Below are 21,775 nucleotides of genomic sequence, written 5' to 3'. Positions count from 1 at the left end.
TGTAGTGTGAAACTTCCCACTAACTATTGGGCCTCCTGACTTTGAACATTGCCATAAAGGGTCAGGGTCATGTTCAGTAGGCACCAAACGAAAGAAACAGAGTAAAACGGGGAGGGACTACATGTAATTGTCCAATAGGAAATGCACATTTTTGTTTTCCATTGCAACACATTTTGTTACTGTGTGCCCTAATGAACACAACCCGGGAGCTTGATACAATGAGTAATGTAGGTCTATGTCATGAATGCTGACAGTAAAAATTATGCAGATTGTCTGTAGTTGGCAAGTTTTTCTGTGACGCCAATATGAAGGGTTTTAGGTGGGTGTAATGCACAATGAATGTTCTTATCTGTAGCAGTTACTGTAATATAATGAGACATAATATGACAACGGATCATGACAAAACAGCAATTGGCAATGGCAGCTTCAAGTCATAAAATCTGCCTGTTAAATACTTGGTCTATGCAACACATACATTAAAATAGCACGGTAATGTTCAAATATGTCTTACTGGCCACAATTGTATTGTATATTTTGACAGGAAAACTAAACATGGTTCTCTTCACAGTGTTCCCTTCATCTGCCGAAACAAAGCCCACCGCAGAGAGCATACGGAACATGACAGAATTCACAATGTAGAGTTTGACAAAGCAAATAAACAAAAAGTACATACACCGCATGAAGTTATGGAGGTGCAAAAGCGTGCTGTGCAGACCCTATAGTACATAAATATATATATGACCAACCTGCTGCCAATTAATGAACCATATTCTTAACTACTGTGAGCAGCTTGTCTGGGACCTGACCGTGATCAGCTGGAGTGAATCGTCCTTTGATGCATTGGTCTCCTCCGGCACACATTCAAATATGCCTCTGTCTCCCAGGCTTGTGTCTGGTGGCTCAGTTGTGGCAGATGTGTCTCCTCACTCATACACTCGATGTGCTGTGGCTGCAAGCAGTAGGTACTGTAGGTAACCATCATGATAACAACATTTACACAATGTTCGGAAATGGTGGAAAATAGGGTTGGAGCAGTCTCCAGTTCCCTTTCAGTCGGTACTCTCGGTAGAACACAACTATGGGGAGTCGCGGTCTCACGACTTCGACTTTAGAACTAAAATCACCCCTGACAAGGCCAATGAAAACTGTGCCTTGCTGGAAGCCCCGCCTTCCCCAGGTGATAACCCTGAGGCTCGGATTAACTAGAATAAACATGGCAAAACATATGTAGATATTAATAAATGCATTTCCAAAATATGTTGGTGGGTAGTGCTAAGATGATGGCGCGGGGGCTTCAACACAGCAACTCCTATCAGTCACCATTGTGCTCCACAAAATATTACTGTGACCACTGGGCTTCCATTTTGGGTAAGGACGAAAGGGGTACTACGTCAGCCATTGCTGGAGCCCCCTGTGACCATAAAGCGTCTGGGCTTCATGCAGGCTATGCAGTCTCACAGAAGCACGACGTATGCTGGAAGATTATCCGTGTTTGATGCCCTCTCTGTTACCCCGAGTTCCATGGTGCTCACGGGGTTCAAGGGGTCCACAGGGTGAGAGTAATAAGACGAGCGACTCGCTCTCTGTCCACAAGGGGGCACTCCTCCATCGGTGGCTCATTACTGGGGTCCATTGCTGATTCCTGCCTGTAGCTCACTAATCCCTATGAGGTACCTAGTGATGCCTAGCGATTGGTTGTTGGTAGCGGAGTTGAGGGAACAAGCAGGGTTGGACACAACCATGCTATTATCCCACACACAGCCTCTTTGAACCCCAAAATGAGCTGTCGGTCTCCAGCACAACATTTTTTTATGCGGGCAGTCCAGCGCTGGGTGCCAGCTGGTTACCGGGACGCATCTTACTCGTTGTGGCACTGCCAATCGGGGTATGTCACTGATTACTGGAGCCCTTGTACCCAGATGATGCAAAACACAGCATCATATGACGCAAAATGCATCATACGGCGATGATTTCTGTATTTTGAAAGTTACATACAGTATCTTGAAAACTTGATTGCTGACAAGCAAAACATTTTGGGACTATGTCAACAATGGACTAATGAAACAAATACTAAAAGATAATTTTTGGGTGGAGTTTTCCTTTAACTACGGAACATTTGAAAATTGGATAGATCCATGAGGTACATTTGCTCTTTAGTAATTGACAGCAAGCTGGGTTCCAGATTTTGTGAACCAGGGTCAAACTGGTCAAACCCTTCAGGAATAATGTAGGGTCATCTATAAAAAAAAATGTCCCTAGAAAGATATACATAACACCAAAAAAAACATTAGTTTCTTTAGCATCCTCATTGGTAGGATCACCCATAAGCTTATTCCCACCTCACACTCTTCTCTGAAACATAGGCTACAACATGAGAATCATATTCTGAGTCAGGTCGACTGTAATTTCTTTAGCATCACCCCATTAAAGAGAGAGAGCATGGCATTTGGAAAATTGATTTTCAATAAGGTCATTCTCGTGATCTGCAGCACTCAACGGTTGGAGCATTTGTGCATTAGCATACAAACTCAGCCACACTCAGCCTATATTACACCACCAACAAACAATTATTTTGCTGTCTATGTTGTCAATTAGCTCTGTGCAAGCACGTCAGACAACTCACACTGTTTTCAAAAAGCAGAAAATATAGATTTATTGAACGTAAATATGAATGAAGATGCAATCCAATTTGTTCTGCCTTCAAAGGGCCCACTGGCAGTTATACAGTATATAAGGCTGAAACATATAGTATTATGTCCCTCCTTTTACGAATACTTGTATAGAAACACAAATCAATAGTGAAAGGTCATTGCTCTCTCGGAGATGTGCCCATATTCTCAACTAAACAAAAATGTCACCATTGTTTAATCGTTACCTTCAATCTTTAAATTCCATGATAAAACCAGAGAGACTTGGGTAAAAACACACATAGCCTATCTAGCCTACCTTATGCAAATAATAAAACAATTTAACTCAGTTTACCATAGCCTACAGGCCTAAAGGAAGGCTTTAATTCCAAAGTTAGTAGACCAACACATATCTCCCAACTGTTTACATACAGAGTTGAAAAATTAATGACAAACACATCCCCAGCACAGATGGTGCTGGATACACCTGTGATCATTAGCTATCTGATATATTGGGCAATGGGAGGATATTGTCAGGTCCAATATGGTAAGGAATACATGATCCATGTAATAGCTTACAAACAACATCATGGAATCTTAACAATAACTGTCAGCACTTAAGGGCTACACCCTACAAATGTAGCTACATTGTCTGTTTCGGTAATATAAAGCATTCCCCACGGTCTTATTTTTAAGAAAGAACCTACAGTGGGGGAAAAAAAGTATTTAGTCAGCCACCAATTGTGCAAGTTCTCCTACTTAAAAAGATGAGAGAGGCCTGTAATTTCATCATAAGTACACGTCAACTATGACAGACAAAATGAGAAAAAAAAATCCAGAAAATCACATTGTAGAATTTTTAATGAATTTATTTGCAAATTATGGTGGAAAATAAGTATTTGGTCAATAACAAAAGTTTCTCAATACTTTGTTATATATCCTTTTTTGGCAATGACAAAGGTCAAACGTTTTCTGTAAGTCTTCACAAGGTTTTCACACACTGTTGCTGGTATTTTGGCCCATTCCTCCATGCAGATCTCCTCTAGAGCAGTGATGTTTTGGGGCTGTCGCTGGGCAACACGGACTTTCAACTCCCTCCAAAGATTTTCTATGGGGTTGAGATCTGGAGACTGGCTAGGCCACTCCAGGACCTTGAAATGCTTCTTACGAAGCCACTCCTTCTTTGCCCGGGCGGTGTGTTTGGGATCATTGTCATGCTGAAAGACCCAGCCACGTTTCATCTTCAATGCCCTTGCTGATGGAAGGAAGTTTTCACTCAAAATCTCACGATACATGGCCCCATTCATTCTTTCCTTTACACGGATCAGTCGTCCTGGTCCCTTTGCAGAAAAACAGCCCCAAAGCATGATGTTTCCACCCCCATGCTTCACAGTAGGTATGGTGTTCTTTGGATGCAACTCAGCATTCTTTGTCCTCCAAACACGACGAGTTGAGTTTTTACCAAAAAGTTCTATTTTGGTTTCATCTGACCATATGACATTCTCCCAATCCTCTTCTGGATCATCCAAATGCACTCTAGCAAACTTCAGACGGGCCTGGACATGTACTGACTTTAGCAGGGGGACACGTCTCGCACTGCAGGATTTGAGTCCCTGGCGGCGTAGTGTGTTACTGATGGTAGGCTTTGTTACTTTGGTCCCAGCTCTCTGCAGGTCATTCACTAGGTCCCCCCGTGTGGTTCTGGGATTTTTGCTCACCGTTCTTGTGATCATTTTGACCCCACGGGGTGAGATCTTGCGTGGAGCCCCAGATCGAGAGAGATTATCAGTGGTCTTGTATGTCTTCCATTTCCTAATAATTGCTCCCACAGTTGATTTCTTCAAACCAAGCTGCTTACCTATTGCAGATTCAGTCTTCCCAGCCTGGTGCAGGTCTACAATTTTGTTTCTGGTGTCCTTTGACAGCTCTTTGGTCTTGGCCATAGTGGAGTTTGGAGTGTGACTGTTTGAGGTTGTGGACAGGTGTCTTTTATACTGATAACAAGTTCAAACAGGTGCCATTAATACAGGTAACGAGTGGAGGACAGAGGAGCCTCTAAAAGAAGGAGTTACAGGTCTGTGAGAGCCAGAAATCTTGCTTGTTTGTAGGTGACAAAATACTTATTTTCCACCATAATTTGCAAATAAACGTGTACCTATGATGAAAATTACAGGCCTCTCTCATCTTTTTAAGTGGGAGAACTTGCACAATTGGTGGCTGACTAAATACTTTTTTCCCCCACTGTATTTGGGGTGATTGTGAACATCCCCAATGAACATACAGTGGTATCAGGAATTATTGGAACCTTTGATAAAGATTAGCAAAAAATACTGTATAAAATAAATAATACTAATACTAAGCTATATTGTATAAAAAAAACATAAATGTGTATTATTTTATACTAATACAATTGCTCAGAGAAAGAGATTTTGTTTAACAAGATAAATTATGTATCTTGTGTGGAATTGTTTCACTGACTCTCTGTCTCTGCATTATCCACAGGGTAACTGTCAACTTGTGAGTCTGAAAATGGACGCTGGATGTTAAGGAATCTGCATGGTAGGTATACATTTTATGTTCAATTAACACGTAATTATTCATCTTGTGTGGATTTTCTTCTTTGACACTCCGTCTCTGCATTATCCATAGGGTACCTGTCAACTTACTCTGAAAATGGACAAATCTGCATTGTAAGTATCAATTTGATGTTTAAAGACCTTATTTTCAAATTATTACTATTATTAAACCTTTATTTTGACAGAGAATTAATACTAAGACTGGGGTCTCTTTTTCAGATGAATGTTTAAAAATGTATCTTCACAATTATACAAGGGTCAGAGTTTTTCAATTTGGTATCTCTAATGCAAGCAATAGGGCAGTGGTTGCTGATATCCTTTGCAAAAACAACACCAGCCAAATACTTATGGGGACGGTTAGTCAGGATAAGGTCAATAAGTGAGGAGTTTGCTAAGTTTTTTACATTAATCCGAGTGGGTTTCATTATCAACTGAGACAAGTTAACTCAAGACAGATATTCTTACTGATCTGAGGCATGTGTAAGCCAATCAAGATTTAGATATCCTAACACAACCAGTTCAGATTCCAGAAAGGGTTGTAATTAAACAGAAATAATACCAACAGCCTCCACTGAGGCGGCTGGAGGGCGGTAGACCGAATAAATAAATATATGCATATTTTGGCATATGGCCACTTTTACAACCAACAGCTCACACATTTTGGGGACATACAGTAGATGCTAAAAGATCATGATGGCATAAGAGTAGATTTTATGTAAATAGCCACCCCTCCCCACCTTTTTAGTCTATCACATCTGAAAATGTTGTAGTCTTCAATGGCAACGTCCTTAAACATAATCAAATTATTCAGCCAGGTCTCTGAGATAACCAGAAGGTCTGGGCTAGTGTCATGCACCCAGACATCCAGAAAATCTAGTTTAGACATCAGGCTTCGCACATTTACAGTGCCTTCGGAAAGTATTCAGACACCTTGACTTTTTCCACATTTTGTTATGTTACAGCCTTATTCTTAAATTTTATTTAAAAAAAATGTTTTCCTCATCAATCTACACACAATACCATATAATGACATAGCAAAAACAGGTGTTTAAATTATTTTGCTAATTTATTAAAAACAAAACACTGAAATATCACATTTACATAAGTATTCAGACTCTTTACTCAGTACTTTGTTGAAGCGCCTTCGGTAGCGATTACAGTATTGAGTGTTCTTTGGTATGACACTACAAGCTTGGCACACGTTTCTCCCATTCTTCTCTGCAGAAGCTCTCAAGCTCTGTCAGGTTGGATGGGGAGCGTTACTGCACAGCTATTTTCAGGTCTCTCCAGAGGGCTCTGGCTGGGACACTCGAAGACTTGTCCCGAAGCCACTCCTGCGTTGTCTTGGCTGTGTGCTTAGGGTCATTGTCCTGTTGGAAGGTGAACCTTTGCCCCAGTCTGAGGTCTGAAACGCTCTGAAGCAGGTTTTCATCAAGGATCTCTCTGTACTTTGCTCCGTTCATCTTTCCCTCGATCCTGACTAGTCTCCCAGTCCCTGCCGCTGAAAAACATCCCCATTGCATGATGCTGCCACCACCATGCTTCACTGTAGGGATGGTGCCAGGTTTCTTCCAGATGTGACGCTTGGCATTCAGGCCAAAGAGTTCAATCTTGGTTTCATCAGACCAGAGAATATTGTTTCTCATGATCTGAGAGTCTTTAGGTGCCTTTTGACAAACTCCAAGCGGGCTGTCAGGTGCCTTTTACTGAGGAGTGGCTTCCGTCTGGCCACTCTACCATAAAGGCCTGATTGGTGGAGTGCTGCATAGATGGTTGTCCTTATGGAAGGTTCTCCCATCTCCACAGAGGAACTCTAGAGCTCTGTCAGAGTGACCATCAGGTTCTTGGTCACCTCCCTTCTCCCCCGATTGCTCAGTTTGGCCGGACGGCCAGCTCTAGGAGGAATCTTGGTGGTTCCAAACTTCCTTCACTTAAGTATGATGGAGGCCACTGTGTTCTTGGGGACCTTCAATGCTGCAGAAATGTTTTGGTACCCTTCCCCAGATATGTACCTCCACACAATCCTGTCTCGGAGCTCTACGGACAATTCCTCTGACCTCATTGCTTGGTTTTTGCGCTGACATGCACTGTCAACTGTGGGACCTTATATAGACAGGTGTGTGCCTTTCCAATCATTGAATTTACCACAGGTGGACTCCAAGTTGTGAAACATCTCAAGGATGATCAATGGAAACAGGATGGACTTGAGCTCAATTTCGAGTCTCATCGCAAAGGGTCTGAATACTTATGCAAATAAGGTATTTATGTGTTTTATTTTTAATACCTTTGCAAACATTTCTAAAAACCTGTTTTCGCTTTGTTATTATGGGGTATTGAGTGTAGATTGCTGAGGAATTTATTTTATTTAATACATTTTTGACTAAGGCTGTAACGTAACAAAATGTGGAAAAAGTCAAGGGTTCTGAATAATTTCCGAAGGCACTTTATATGTAACAGTCCAAGCCCTCTGCGAGATTTGAAAACAACAGGAGTATCCATGGTGACATAAGAGTCAATAAAACTGGATTAGCTAGCCACAATGGGCTTTCTGATTGGATTCAAAGTTGCAGAGCTAATTGTATAATTCAGGTAAATGTGCACAAGATTACTGTTGACAATACCCCTATGCTTATGAGCACATGTAGCAATATGATAGCTTGATATAAGACTATTAATAGCATACATTTTTACATGTTCGTCATTTAGCAGATGCTCTTATCCAGAGTGACTTACAAATTGGTGCATTCACCTTATGATAGCCAGTGGGACATTATTATTTTTTTATTTTTTGGCGGGTGGGGTAAGGGGGGGTAGAAGGATTACTTCATCCTATCCCAGGTATTCCTTGAAGAGGTGGGGTTTCAAGTGTCTCCGGAAGGTGGTGAGAGACTCCGCTGTCCTGGCGTCGTGAGGGACCTTGTTCCACCATTGGGGTGCCAGAGCAGCGAACAGTTTTGACTGGGCTGAGCGGGAACTGTGCTTCCGCAGAGGTAGGGGGGCCAGCAGGCCAGAGGTGGATGAACGCAATGCCCTCGTTTGGGTGTAGGGACTGATCAGAGCCTGAAGGTACGGAGGTGCCGTTCCCCTTACAGCTCCGTAGGCAAGCACCATGGTCTTGTAGCAGATGGAAGCTTCAACTGGAAGCCAGTGGAGTGTGCGGAGGAGTGGGGTGACGTGAGAGAACTTGGGAAGGTTGAACACCAGACGGGCTGCGGCGTTCTGGATGAGTTGTAGGGGTTTAATGGCACAGGCAGGGAGCCCAGCCAACAGCGAGTTGCCTGGATTAGGACCTAGGTGGAGCTAACAACAGTGGGTTCCTTATGGGAGTTAACAGAGCTATCAATGGAAATTAAATTAACAGGCACAGAATTACTATTTATAATACCCCTATTAACATGGAAAGCTGTGGCGGAATGATATTGCTGCGATTTAATGGGAGTAAATACCTTTGAGGAGCTTGATTTGATCAGTCAATGATTCAGCGCTGCCTTGTAGTGTTTGGACAGGATCCAGGCACCCAAATGATTAGGGTGGATAAAGCATCCTTTGCTTCCTTATAAAGCATCCCCTGTAGACAGCTTTGATACCTTTTGGAAGCAAAAGTTACACCCATAGAGCTGCAGTAGTCACGTAGCCATTTGTGAAGTGCTAGTAGCCTGCTAAAATGTTCACTCCCTCGACCCAGTGAGGGCACAGTGCCATAAATTATAGGAGTTTTTTTGGTGCCCAGCAGAGACCCAATCAGTTCTTCAAAATCCAGTTTCAGCCATTACGAGCTACCCTGGATCCCACATGGACTACAACAGCATCAATCTCTGTGTGCTGATGTAGAACGGTGGGGAGCAGTCTAGGAATATGTACTAGAGCCCCAGGGTTTTTGCTCCAGGAACCGAGACGTTTCTTACCATAGAGCTGCCTAAAACATCAGCCGGCGAGATAATCCGCATATTCCTACGCCTCGCATGATTTGGGGGACACGTCGAGGACTTACGAGAGGTGGAATCTCGAACGCCCGCAACTCTTGGCACCCGGTTCGAGCCTCCCATAACAAACGAAGCCTCATTCACTGTAGAAGCCACCGGAGAGGGAGACCGAACAGGGGACAAAGGCGCAGGTAGGTACCTCCGGATCAATCTCGAAACAGAAGCATGCAGGGATGAAGGCTCTAGAACTCCTGGATCCAGGGCGGCGAAGCTGTTTGAAGTCTGTATCCGGTCAGGGCTTCCTACTGCCAAGGAGGCCACTATTGCCAAAGGCCGCTGCTGTTGACTTCCACAACGAGAGACGTGCCTCCATGGCTGGTTTGTAAGGTCAAGAATAGGAACATCAACTAAGTCATCCAGAAGCATCCTACTACTAACTCCATTCTCCAGGGAAGGGGGAGACCCTTTCGGGGTGGGATTCATGCAGAGCACCGGCTAATCGGCTGTGGAGAGACGACACGGTAGCGACACTCCCACCTGGCCAAAGTGGCATCCAGCTACTGGAGTAGAAGAGAAAGAGAAAGTAGGAGAATGTGTATTCCCCAGTAGTTTGTGTGGTTGCTACTAGTTTTCTAAGAGTAGCCACTTAATCACTCTAGTCCTCTGCAAGAAAACAGTTGCTACATTGAAAGTCTGGACTGTCCACATTGTCCCAGGATAGACCAAAATAAACACAGCTCCTGCAGCATTGAACACATTCGTTAGCGACCTCCATTTGAAACTACAAGCTAGCTAGGTTAGCTGGGCTTCCTTGTCTCTCTTCTTGACAGGAATTTACTAAAAGTTTGCTATGAGCTACAGTGGGTTCACAAATACAGCCTGCACCCCACCTCCCAAAACAAGCACAGCCAGTGAAATTGCAAACACACAAGCAACACACACCCGAGTCACACACCAGTATGGAAAACAGAGAGAAATCGGAGAACTTGCTCACTGTATGAATCATGGTTGCACATACACTATACAAGCGGGAGATCCCCAACTCGCAAGTTGGTTCTGTAGAAACAAGCAGTAAATTGCAGGGCAGTGAGACAAAACACCGGTCAACAAGTTAGGGAGAGACAGGTAGCAGGAGCATTCGCTTACCAACGAGTAGTGTGAATGAGTATCGCGAATGAGCAACGTGAACAAGCAGCATGAACGATGATGATAAGAGCACAGAGGTAATTTGTACATTATATATTTTTTCAGATGCAACCTTCCAGTGACTCCTATGCCACAATTCAACAATGGACCAAGTTATTTGAGCAGAAAATAAATATGATTAAAAGCACTTCTTGAGTCATTCATTCAAACTAAAGCATACAATTGTGTAATAGTGCTGAACTTTGTAGTTGTATGCATTGTATTTGAATGTAGCCTAGCTAGGTAAATAGCGCAATCTTCCATACATTAAAATAAATGACAACATATATTTAGGAGATATATTTTGAATATATTTTGCTAGCTACCACAGCATGCTGTCAAAATGTATTTATAGCCCATATATATAAAAAAAATATCACTTACATTTGTCATTTAGCAGATGCTCTTATCTAGAGCGACTTACATAAATTGTTCATACTTTCAAAACATATTTTTACATATATGTTAAATAGACATATGAATGCATACTACCACATATAGATAAGTAATACATGTATATATATTTATACATATGTCAAAAATATAAACAAATTATATAAAAACAGCCAAAATTGAATATGTAAATAATAATACATGGGACTTATATAGCGCTTTTCAAGAACCCAAAGTCACTTTACAATTGTAGGAATGAAAAGAAAAACAAAAAAACTGGACACAAAACATCAGACTAAACAAAAACATGAATAGAGACGAAAAGTAGACAAAAAAAAAGACTTTATGAAAAATAGACAAAGAACTAACAAATCAAAGTTAACGAGTAAACACTCAACACTGTTACTAAATCGGTACCATGGAGAAGTGGCAGTCAAGCAAGAAGCCAGCAGATACTCGCCTGGAAATTACATCAGTATGAATATATTTATGAAATATATTACATACTGTATATGAACATATATAAGTAATAAAATATTTAGATATATTTATTTAAAATATTAGTACACACTGTATGTATTTGAAATATACAGTTGAAGTCGGAAGTTTACATACACCTTAGCTAAATACATTTAAACTCAGTTTTTTCACAATTCCTGACATTTAATCCTAGTAAAAATTCCCTGTCTTAGGTCAGATAGGATCACCACTTTATTTTAAGAATGTGAAATGTCAGAATAATAGTAGAGATAGATTTATTTCAGCTTTTATTTCTTTCATCAGAAGTTTACATACACTCAATTAGTATTTGGTAGCATTGCCTTTAAATTGTTTAACTTGGATCAAATGTCTCGGGTAGCCTTCCACAAGCTTCCCACAATAAGTTGGGTGAATGTTGGCCCATTCCTCCTGACAGAGCTGGTGTAACTGAATCAGGTTTGTAGGCCTCCTTGCTCGCACACACTTTTTCAGTTCTGCCCACAAATATTCTATAGGATAGAGGTCAGGGTTTTGTGATGGCCACTCCAGTACCTTGACTTTGTTGTCCTGAAGCCATTTTGCCACAACTTTGGAAGTATGCTTGGCGTCATTTGCGACCAAGCTTTATCTTCCTGACATGTCTTGAGATGTTGCTTGAATATATCCACATAATTGTCCTTCCTCATGATGCCATCTATTTTGTGAAGTGCACCAGTCCCTCCTGCAGCAAAGCACCCCCACAGCATGATGCTGCCACCCCCGTGATTCACGGTTGGGATGGTGTTCTTCGGCTTGCAAGCCTTCCCCTTTTTCCTCCGAACATAACGATGGTCATTATGGCCAAACAGTTCTATTTTTGTTTCATCAGACCAGAGGACATTTCTTGGAAAAGTACGATCTTTGTCCCCATGTGCAGTTGCAAACCGTAGTCTGGCTTTTTTATGGTGGTTTTGGAGCAGTGTCTTCTTCCTTGCTGTGCGGCCTTTCAGGTTATGTCGATATAGGACTTGTTTTACTGTGGATATAGATACTTTTGTACCTGTTTCCTCCAGCATCGTCACAAGGTCCTTTGCTGATGTTCTGGGATTGATTTGCACTTTTCGCACCAAAGTATGTTCATCTCTAGGATACAGAACGCGTCTCCTTCCTGAGCGGTATGACGGCTGCGTGATCCCATGGTGTTTATACTTTCGTACTATTGCTTGTACAGACTTGTGGAGGTCTACAGATTTTTTTTGATATTCCCATGATGTCAAGCAAAGAGGCACTGAGTTTGAAGGTAAGCCTTGACATACATCCATAGGTACACCTCCAATTTACTCAAATTATGTCAATTAGCCTATCGGAAGCTTTTTAAAGCCATGACATCATTTTCTGGAATTTTCCAAGCTGTTTAAAGGCACAGTCAATTTAGCGTATGTAAACTTCTGACCCACTGAAATTGTGATACAGTGAATTATAAGTTAAATAATCTGTCTGTAAACAATTGTTGGAAAAATTACTTGTGTCATGCACAAAGTAGATGTCCTAACCGACTTGTCAAAACTATAGTTTTGTTAACAAGAATTTTGTGGAGTGGTTAAAAAATTAGTTTTAATGACTCCAACTTAAGTGTATGTAAACTTCCGACTTCAACTGTACAGTGAGGGGGAAAAGTATTTGATCCCCTGCTGATTTTGTACGTTTGCCCGCTGTCAAAGACATGATCAGTCTATAATTTTAATGGTAGGTTTATTTCAACAGTGAGAGACAGATTAACAACAAAAAATCCAGACAAATGCATGTCAAAAATGTTATAAATTGATTTGCATTTTAATGAGGGAAATAAGTATTTGACCCCTCTGCAAAACATGACTTAGTACTTGGTGGCAAAACCCTTGTTGGCAATCACAGAGGTCAGACATTTCTTGTAGTTGGTCACCAGGTTTGCACACATCTCAGGAGGGATTTTGTCCCACTCCTCTTTGCAGATCTTCTCCAAGTCATTAAGGTTTTGAGGCTGACGTTTGGCAACTTGAACCTTCAGCTCCCTCCACAGATTGTCTATGGGATTAAGGTCTGGAGACTGGCTAGGCCACTCCAGAACCTTAATGTGCTTATTCTTGAGCCACTCCTTTGTTGCCTTGGCCGTTTGTTTTGGGTCATTGTCATGCTGGAATACCCATCCACGACCCATTTTCAATGCCCTGGCTGAGGGAAGGAGGTTCTCACCCAACATGTGACTGTACATGGCCCTGTCCATCGTCCCTTTGATGCGGTGAAGTTGTCCTGTCCCCTTAGCAGAAAAACACCCCCAAAGCATAATGTTTCCACCTCCATGTTTGACGGTGGGGATGGTGTTCTTGGGGTCATAGGCAGCATTCCTCCTCCTCCAAACACGGCGAGTTGAGTTGATGCCAAAGTGCTCGATTTTGGTCTCATCTGACCACAACACTTTCACCCAGTTCTCCTCTGAATCATTCAGGTGTTCATTGGCAAACTTCAGACGACCCTGTATATGTGCTTTGTTGAGCAGGGGGACCTTGCGGGCGCTGCAGGATTTCAGTCCTTCACGGTGTAGTGTGTTACCAATTGTTTTCTTGGTGACTATGGTCCCAGCTGCCTTGAGATCATTGACAAGATCCTCCCGTGAAGTTCTGGGCTGATTCCTCACCGTTCTCATGATCATTGCAACTCCACAAGGTGAGAACTTGCATGGAGCCCCAGGCCGAGGGAGATTGACAGTTCTTTTGTGTTTCTTCCATTTGCGAATAATCACACCAACTGTTGTCACCTTCTCACCAAGCTGCTTGGCGATGGTCTTGTAGCCCATTCCAGCCTTGTGTAGGTCTACAATCTTGTCCCTGACATCCTTGGAGAGCTCTTTGGTCTTGGCCATGGTGGAGAGTTTGGAATCTGATTGATTGATTGCTTCTGTGGACAGGTGTCTTTTATACAGGTAACAAACTGAGATTAGGAGCACTCCCTTTAAGAGTGTGCTCCTAATCTCAGCTCGTTACCTGTATAAAAGACACCTGGGAGCCAGATTTCTTTCTGATTGAGAGGGGGTCAAATACTTATTTCCCTCATTAAAATGCAAATCAATTAATAAAAAATTTTACATTCGTTTTTCTGGACTTTTTTGTTGTTATTCTGTCTCTCACTGTTCAAGTAAACCTACCATTAAAATTATAGACTGATAATTTCTTTGTCAGTGGGCAAACGTACAAAATCAACAGGGGATCAAATACTTTTTCCCCTCACTGTATTTGTATGTATGTATGTATGTATGTATGTATGTATGTATGTATGTATGTATGTATGTATGTATGTATGTATGTATGTATGTATATATATATATATATATATATATAAATATATATATATATACATATATACACACACACACACACACACACACACACACACACACACACACACACACACAGTGGGGAGAACAAGTATTTGATACACTGCCTGATTTTGCAGGTTGTCCTACTTACAAAGCATGTAGAGGTCTGTAATTTATCATAGGTACACTTCAACTGTGAGAGACGTAATCTAAAACAAAAATCCAGAAAATCACATTGTATGATTTTTAAGTAATTAATTTGCATTTTATTGCATGACATAAATATTTGATATATCAGAAAAGCAGAACTTAATATTTGGAACAGAAACCTTTGTTTGCAATTACAGAGATCATACGTTTCCTGTAGGTCTTGACCAGGTTTGCACACACTGCAGCAGGGCTTTTGGCCCACTCCTCCATACAGACCTTCTCCAGATCCTTCAGGTTTTGGGGCTGTCGCTGGGCAATACGGACTTTCAGCTCCCTCCAAAGATTTTCTATTGGGTTCAGGTCTGGAGACTGGCTAGGCCACTCCAGGACCTTGAGATGCGTCTTACGGAGCCACTCCTTAGTTGCCCTGGCTGTGTGTTTCGGGTTGTTGTCATGCTGGAAGACCCAGCCACGACCCATCTTCAATGCTCTTACTGAGGGAAGGAGGTTGTTGGCCAAGATCTTGCGATACATGGCCCCATCCATCCTCCCCTCAATACGTTGCAGTCATCCTGTCCCCTTTGCAGAAAAGCAACCCCAAAGAATGATGTTTCCACCTCCATGATTCACGGTTGGGATGGTGTTCTTGGGGTTGTACTCATCCTTCTTCTTCCTCCAAACACGGCGATTGAGTTTAGACCAAAAAACTACATTTTTGTCTCATCAGACCACATGACCTTCTCCCATTCCTCCTCTGGATCATCCAGATGGTCATTGGCAAACTTCAGACGGGCCTGGACATGCACTGGCTTGAGCAGGGGGACCTTGCGTGCGCTGCAGGATTTTAATCCATGACGGCGTAGTGTGTTACTAATGGTTTTCTTTGAGACTGTGGTCCCAGCTCTCTTCAGGTCATTGACCAGGTCCTGCCGAGTAGTTCTGGGCTGATCCCTCACGTTCCTCATTGATGCCCCACGAGGTGAGATCTTGCATGGAGCCCCAGACTGAGGGTGATTGACCGTCATCTTGAACTTCTTCCATTTTCTAATAATTGTGCTAACAGTTGTTGCCTTCTCACCAAGCTGCTTGCCTATTGTCCTGTAGCCCATCCCAGCCTTGTGCAGGTCTACAATTGTATCCCTGATGTCCTTACACAGCTCTCTGGTCTTGGCCATTGTGGAGAGGTTGGAGTCTGTTTGATTGAGTGTGTGGACAGGTGTCTTTTATACAGGTAACGAGTTCAAACAGGTGCAGTTAATACAGGTAATGAGTGGAGAACAGGAGGGCTTCTTAAAAAAAAAACTAACAGGTCTGTGAGAGCCGGAATTCTTACTGGTTGGTAGGTGATCAAATACTTATGTCATGCAATAAAATGCAAATTAATTACTTAAAAATCATACAATGTGATTTTCTGGATTTTTGTTTTAGATTCCGTCTCTCACAGTTGAAGTGTACCTATGATAAAAATTACAGACCTCTACATGCTTTGTAAGTAGGAAAACCTGCAAAATTGGTAGTGTATCAAATACTTGTTCTCCCCACTGTGTGTGTGTGTGTGTGTGTGTGTATGTGTATATATATATATATATATATATTAGGCTTCGGTATGGGTTGTATTATTTATTTTATACAGTTTTTTTTTGCTAATCTTTATGAAGGGATCCAATAATTCCGGACCCCACTCAATTATTTAAGAAAATGCAGAAACCCATGATATGTTAAAAAGTCAATAGATACCTTTAACGACTAGATGAAGGTGCTTTGGCTTTGGATTGCGCTCGCTCTGAACAGAGCAGGTATACAAGCCGTCGTCAGTCACGTCCACTTTCTGTATCTGCAGGCTGTACTCCCCCCCACTCGATACGATGGACACACGGGGGTCCACGGACCACTTGTCATTCCCTGCGAAGATGATGCTGGAACGGTTCAACCAGGCTCCTTTAGAGATTCCATCCGAAGTGCACCTAGAAGTAGAAACAAAAAGAGCCCAGTCAGATTTCAAGGAGTCTCTAAGCCTGGAAGTCATTGATGACATGGCTAATCAATGACTGACCCGCAAGAGCCTGTTACACATAACAGTAGCCTGGTCCCAGGTCTTTTTGTGCTGTATATCCAACTCCTATGCTCGTCGTCATGCCAATGCACAAACAGATCTGGTACCAGGTTAGACATTCAAATCAAATGTATTTGTCACATGTGCCGAATACAACAGGTATAGACCATACAGTGAAGAAATGCTTACTTACAAGACCTAACCAACAATGCAGTTAAGAAAAATAAGTGTTAAGTAAATAGATAAGTAAAAAATAAAAGCAGTAAAATAACAGTAGCGAGGTTATATACAGGGGGTACCGGTACAGAGTCAACGTGTGGAGGTACACATAAAGTAAGAGCCTGTTCAAGACCCTGTACATACACTAGGACACTCTGATAGAGACCAATGATGTACTGTATATAAACACTATAAACATTTATTGTAATGAATCTTGCCCTGGTCACTAGCTGGCACAGCCACAAAGTCATATAATCTTATTTTAAACCTAACCCTAACCACACTGCTAACTCTAATGCCTATCCCGAACCTTAAATTAAGACCAAAAAGCACATTTTTGTTTTCATGATTTTTTACGATACAGCCAATTTTGACTTTGCTGGTGGCCTATCTAGCAGAAATCGCTCAGTTCTGCCTCCAGGGAAGGATTCATGACAATAAACGTCAACCTGCCACATGGGCCGCTGTTTTGAAGCCACTGCACTGAAATTTTTGTACTACTTCACATTGTTTCAAAGTATCTTTGGAACCAAATCAAACCCATCCCAACCCTCCCATGCTCTAACAGAGACCCACCACAAAACCAGACTTAAAGCAGGCATGATATACAATGAGAAATATAATCAAATAGTTTTAAAAAATACAAAGATATTATAAAACAAAGTTTAAAAACAGTACAAATAATGATACAAATTCTAATTTGTGTTGGTTTATGGAGTTGTGAAATTAGCTGGGTCCATGTCTCTACAAAGGATAGGAAAGGTTGCCAGATATTATCAAATGTAATTGCAGATCCCCTAACGGAGTAGCGTATTTTCTCTAGCTTGAGATGTTGAATAACTTCCTTTATCCAATGGTTAAAAGTAGGAGGAAACCGATCCTTCCACTTAAATAGTATAAAATGTCTAGCTAGAAGTGTAGTAAATGCCAGCATGTTGCCCATAGAACTGTTTAGAGGGGCCTCCTGTGGTACCACTCTGAATAATGCAATAAAGGCAGAAGGTTCTATAGGTCTCTCTAGTATCTTAGAAAACATCTCAAAAATGTATATCCAGAAATCTGTCAATTTCTGGCAAGTCCAAAACAAGTGTAATAAAGTAGCTGGTGCCTGCTTACATCGGTCACAAGTGGGATCTATTTCTGGTCTAATCTTGGATAATTTTGCCTTTGACCAATGCAGCTGATGAACTATTTTAAATTGAATTACAGCATGTCTTAGACATATAGATGAAGCATGTATTCTCTGAAGCATACTCTGTCAAGTTTCATCTGAAAGTTGTTCACCTAAAGCCTCTTCCCATTGGTTCTTAAGAGAGTTCAGGGAATCCAGATTGTGCGAGTTTAATGATGTATAGATCAAGCTTATGCCCCCATTGATATAAGGGTTCACTTCTAAAAATAGAATCTAGAAGGGAGGTAGGTGGGAGTGATGGAAAGTGACTAGAGTATGAAGGGAGGTAGGTGGGAGTGATGGAAAGTGACTAGAGTATGAAGATACAAAACTACGCAATTTCAGGCATTTAAAGAAATGGGATCTAGGAATATTGAACTTTTGTACTAACTGTTCAAAAGATGCACAATCCATATCAATGTACAAGTCGTTCAGTGAGGAGATCCCTTTTCCAGACCAGATATGAAATGCCCGGTCTAATAATGATGGAGAGAATGTATGGTTCTTTAATAATGAAGTTGAAAATTCACTGAGACCAAACGATCGCCTGAACTGTTTCCAGATTTTTAGAGAATGTTTCACAATAGTGTTTTTAGTAGAAACAGGCTCAGCTAATGCAAGTTTTGAGCAGAGTAAGGCAGCTAAGGAGGTGGGGCCACAGGATGAGATCTCCAAGGTCAACCATTTTGGGCCTGTAACATCAGGGATTTATGTCACCCAATATATAATGATTCTTATATTAGCTGACCAGTAAAAATATTGAAAGTTTGGAAGTGCTAGACCACCCTGGGGATGAGATCTCTGCATTATGCTCTTATGTATCCGGGGGTTTTTATTGTTCCAGATAAAAGCAGATATCAGTTTATCTATGGAGATCAAAAAAAGATTGAAATAAGTTCAAGATCCTGTTTCAGACAGAGTTTCAAGCGAGGGAAATTGGCTTTACAGAGATATTTGAAATTGTGTGTGACCCAAATATTTCAATGTCTGTGTAGTCACTCTGAAGGGCACATGACTAAAATAAGTTTGCATGGCAGAAGGATTAAATAGGCATCAATTCACTTTTTTATAAATTAACCTCATACCCGGATATTTTACCAAATGTCTTTAGTAGAACCTGGATCTCTGGAAGACCAGTTAAAGGGTCAGACATTTATAATAGCATGTCATCCGCATAGAGTGAAACTTTATGCTCCTAGCCCCCTCTTCGAATACCTTTTTATAGTGGTGTTATTACGTATTGCTATGGCTAAAGGCTCAATTGTGATGGCAAACAGCTGAGGGGATAGAGGACAACCCTGTCTTGTCCCACATTGAAGTTGGAAATAGGATGAAAGGTTATTATTTGTTCGCTCTGCAGCCATAGGGGAGGAGTAAAGGACTTTGATCCACAACATAACATTGGGACCGAATCCAAATTGTTTGAGAGTATAAAATAGATAATCCCACTCCACCCGATCAAATGCCTTCTCAGCATCAAGTGTTAACAATATCTCTGGAGTGTCAGATGAAGAGGGATTATAAAGTATATTATAAAGACGTCTGATGTTGAAAAAATAATAAATGTTTAATGAAACCAGTTTGATCTGTAGAGATAATGGAGGGAAGGACTGACACAAAATGGCAGGCAATCATCTTAGAAAGTATCTTTACATCACAATTCAGTAAAGAATTTGGCCTATATGAACCACACTCGTTATTTCCTTTTTCAGAATAAGTTAAATACATGCTTGTCTCATTGTTGAGGGTAAAGAGTTTGAGGAGAATGATTCCTCAAATACGGAAAGCAAGTTTATCTGAGAATTTTTTGAAGAATTTGCTCGGACATCCGTCGGGTCCAGGGGATTTACCACCACATAGATTTAATTGCCAATACAATCTATTCTACAGAGAACTGTTCTTCTAATTCAGCAGCTATCTCAGGTTCAACTGTAGGAATATCTAAGTTCTCAAAGAAGGAGTCGAGTAAGGTAGCATTACCAGTGGATTACGAAGTGTATAATTGTGAGTGAAAGTTATAAAAGCATGAATTGACCTCTAAATGATCAACACATTTGTTACCCAGCTTGTCAGTTATCTCAGGTATGGTTTGATTTGCGGTTCTCTGACGCAGCTGGTGTGCTAGCATTTTCCCTGATTTCTCTCCATGTTCATAATTTTTGTAACGAGATTTACTCATTAGGTTTTCAGCTTGTCGAGTTGAAAGAAGATCAAACTCTGTCTAAAGTGTCAAACGTTGTTTTAGTAAATCTGTGGATGAAGAGTGTGAATATGCCATATCCAAATCCAAGATTTTATTTGTAAATTCCCCTAGGCGTTGAATATTGCACCTCTTTAATCTTGCGCTGTACAAAATAATATGGCCCCTTAGATAAGCCTTCATTGATTCCCAAACTGTTGTAGCAGACATTCCAAGGGTTTGATTAAGCTCAAGTAATAGCTCAATTTGAGATGAAATACAAGCAAAAAAGGTTTCTTCTGATCGCAGTAGTGAGTTAAGCCGCCAAGGGCGATAATTAAGCTGTGTATTTGGTATAAGTCGTTTCATAGTGTTGGGTTGTAATTTGAAATACTTGCTACACCAGAAGTTAATGGTTATATGTAGGAGGAATGTATATGGTGGGGTCAATGGAGGGTGGATAAGAAGTAGGGGCCTGGAAAGTTAGTAAGGGAAAAGGCAATCACATGGTTGGGTCACTGATAAGGGATAGCTGTGGATTAGTGAGGAATGTGGGCCGAGGTCAGGTCAGGTCACATGAAGGGAGAAGGAACAGTTTATTACCCACATCACTTAACTAGGAGGAGCCTAGCAACACATATGTAGTGTTTAGAGAAAAGGAGGAGACTCCGCTTAAAGGAGTGTATAAATACTTGTGCTGGTGGAAACATATTTTTGTCTTTGTAGCTGTTCGACCCATTGGGTGAATAAACTTGGTTTGAGCTTTAACTAGTTGTCCGTTAGTTTTTCACTCTGTTTGTCAGAACCTAACAATAGTAAGTGGAGAATGATCCGAAATTACTATAGCTTGGTAATCATTCTCCGTGATAAGTGGCAGAAATATATTGTCTAGGAAAAAGTAGTCTTTACGTGAGAAGGTCTTATGAACTGGTGAGAAAAAATAATACTCCCTAGCTGTGGGATTGCGGAAACGCCACGCATCAGATATGCCATATGTTTTAAGAAATAGCTACATTGTGTATACTGTCTTTGATGAAGATGATACCTTAGGAGAGCTACGATCCAGATTGGGTAACAGCACACAATTCATATCACCACCTAGTATTAGGTGGTGTGTGTCCATATTTGGTAATCGAGAAAATACATTTGTGAAGAATGAACTGTTATCCCAATTTGGTGCATAAATGTTAGCCAAGATAACAGGTGTATTATACAGTCTTCCTACTACAATAATGAAACAGCCTGCTGAGTCTGCCTCTACACCTGACATTGCGAACAGTATGTTTTTACTAATTAAAATGTCTGCTCCTCTATTTTTAGAATGAAAATTGGAATGATATGATTGACCTATCCTCCCTCCTTTTAAAAGGGAGTTGTCGAAAGTGTGGAGATGTGTCTCCTGAAGAAAGGTGATATCTATTTTAAGGTGATTTAAATGAGAAATAACCCTTTTTTGCGTTTCACTGGGTGATTTAAAGATTTAACATT

General features: G+C 41.2%; 1 protein-coding gene across 2 annotated transcripts in view; it reads right to left on the bottom strand.

Annotated features, from left to right (window-relative positions):
- The window catches only part of negr1 (neuronal growth regulator 1), a 441,422-nt gene that overhangs the window by 249,791 nt on the left and 169,856 nt on the right, over positions 1 to 21,775 (bottom strand). For both annotated transcript variants that reach the window (XM_045205313.1, XM_041839104.2), the window contains exon 2: positions 16,403 to 16,629. In XM_045205313.1, the coding sequence (XP_045061248.1) occupies positions 16,403 to 16,629 (227 nt within the window). The remainder of the gene's footprint in view (positions 1 to 16,402; positions 16,630 to 21,775) is intronic.

The sequence above is a fragment of the Coregonus clupeaformis genome, chromosome 20 (genome assembly GCF_020615455.1).
Source record: "Coregonus clupeaformis isolate EN_2021a chromosome 20, ASM2061545v1, whole genome shotgun sequence".
Taxonomy (NCBI): Eukaryota; Metazoa; Chordata; class Actinopteri; order Salmoniformes; family Salmonidae; genus Coregonus; species Coregonus clupeaformis.
This window is presented reverse-complemented; position numbering and strand designations above follow the sequence as displayed.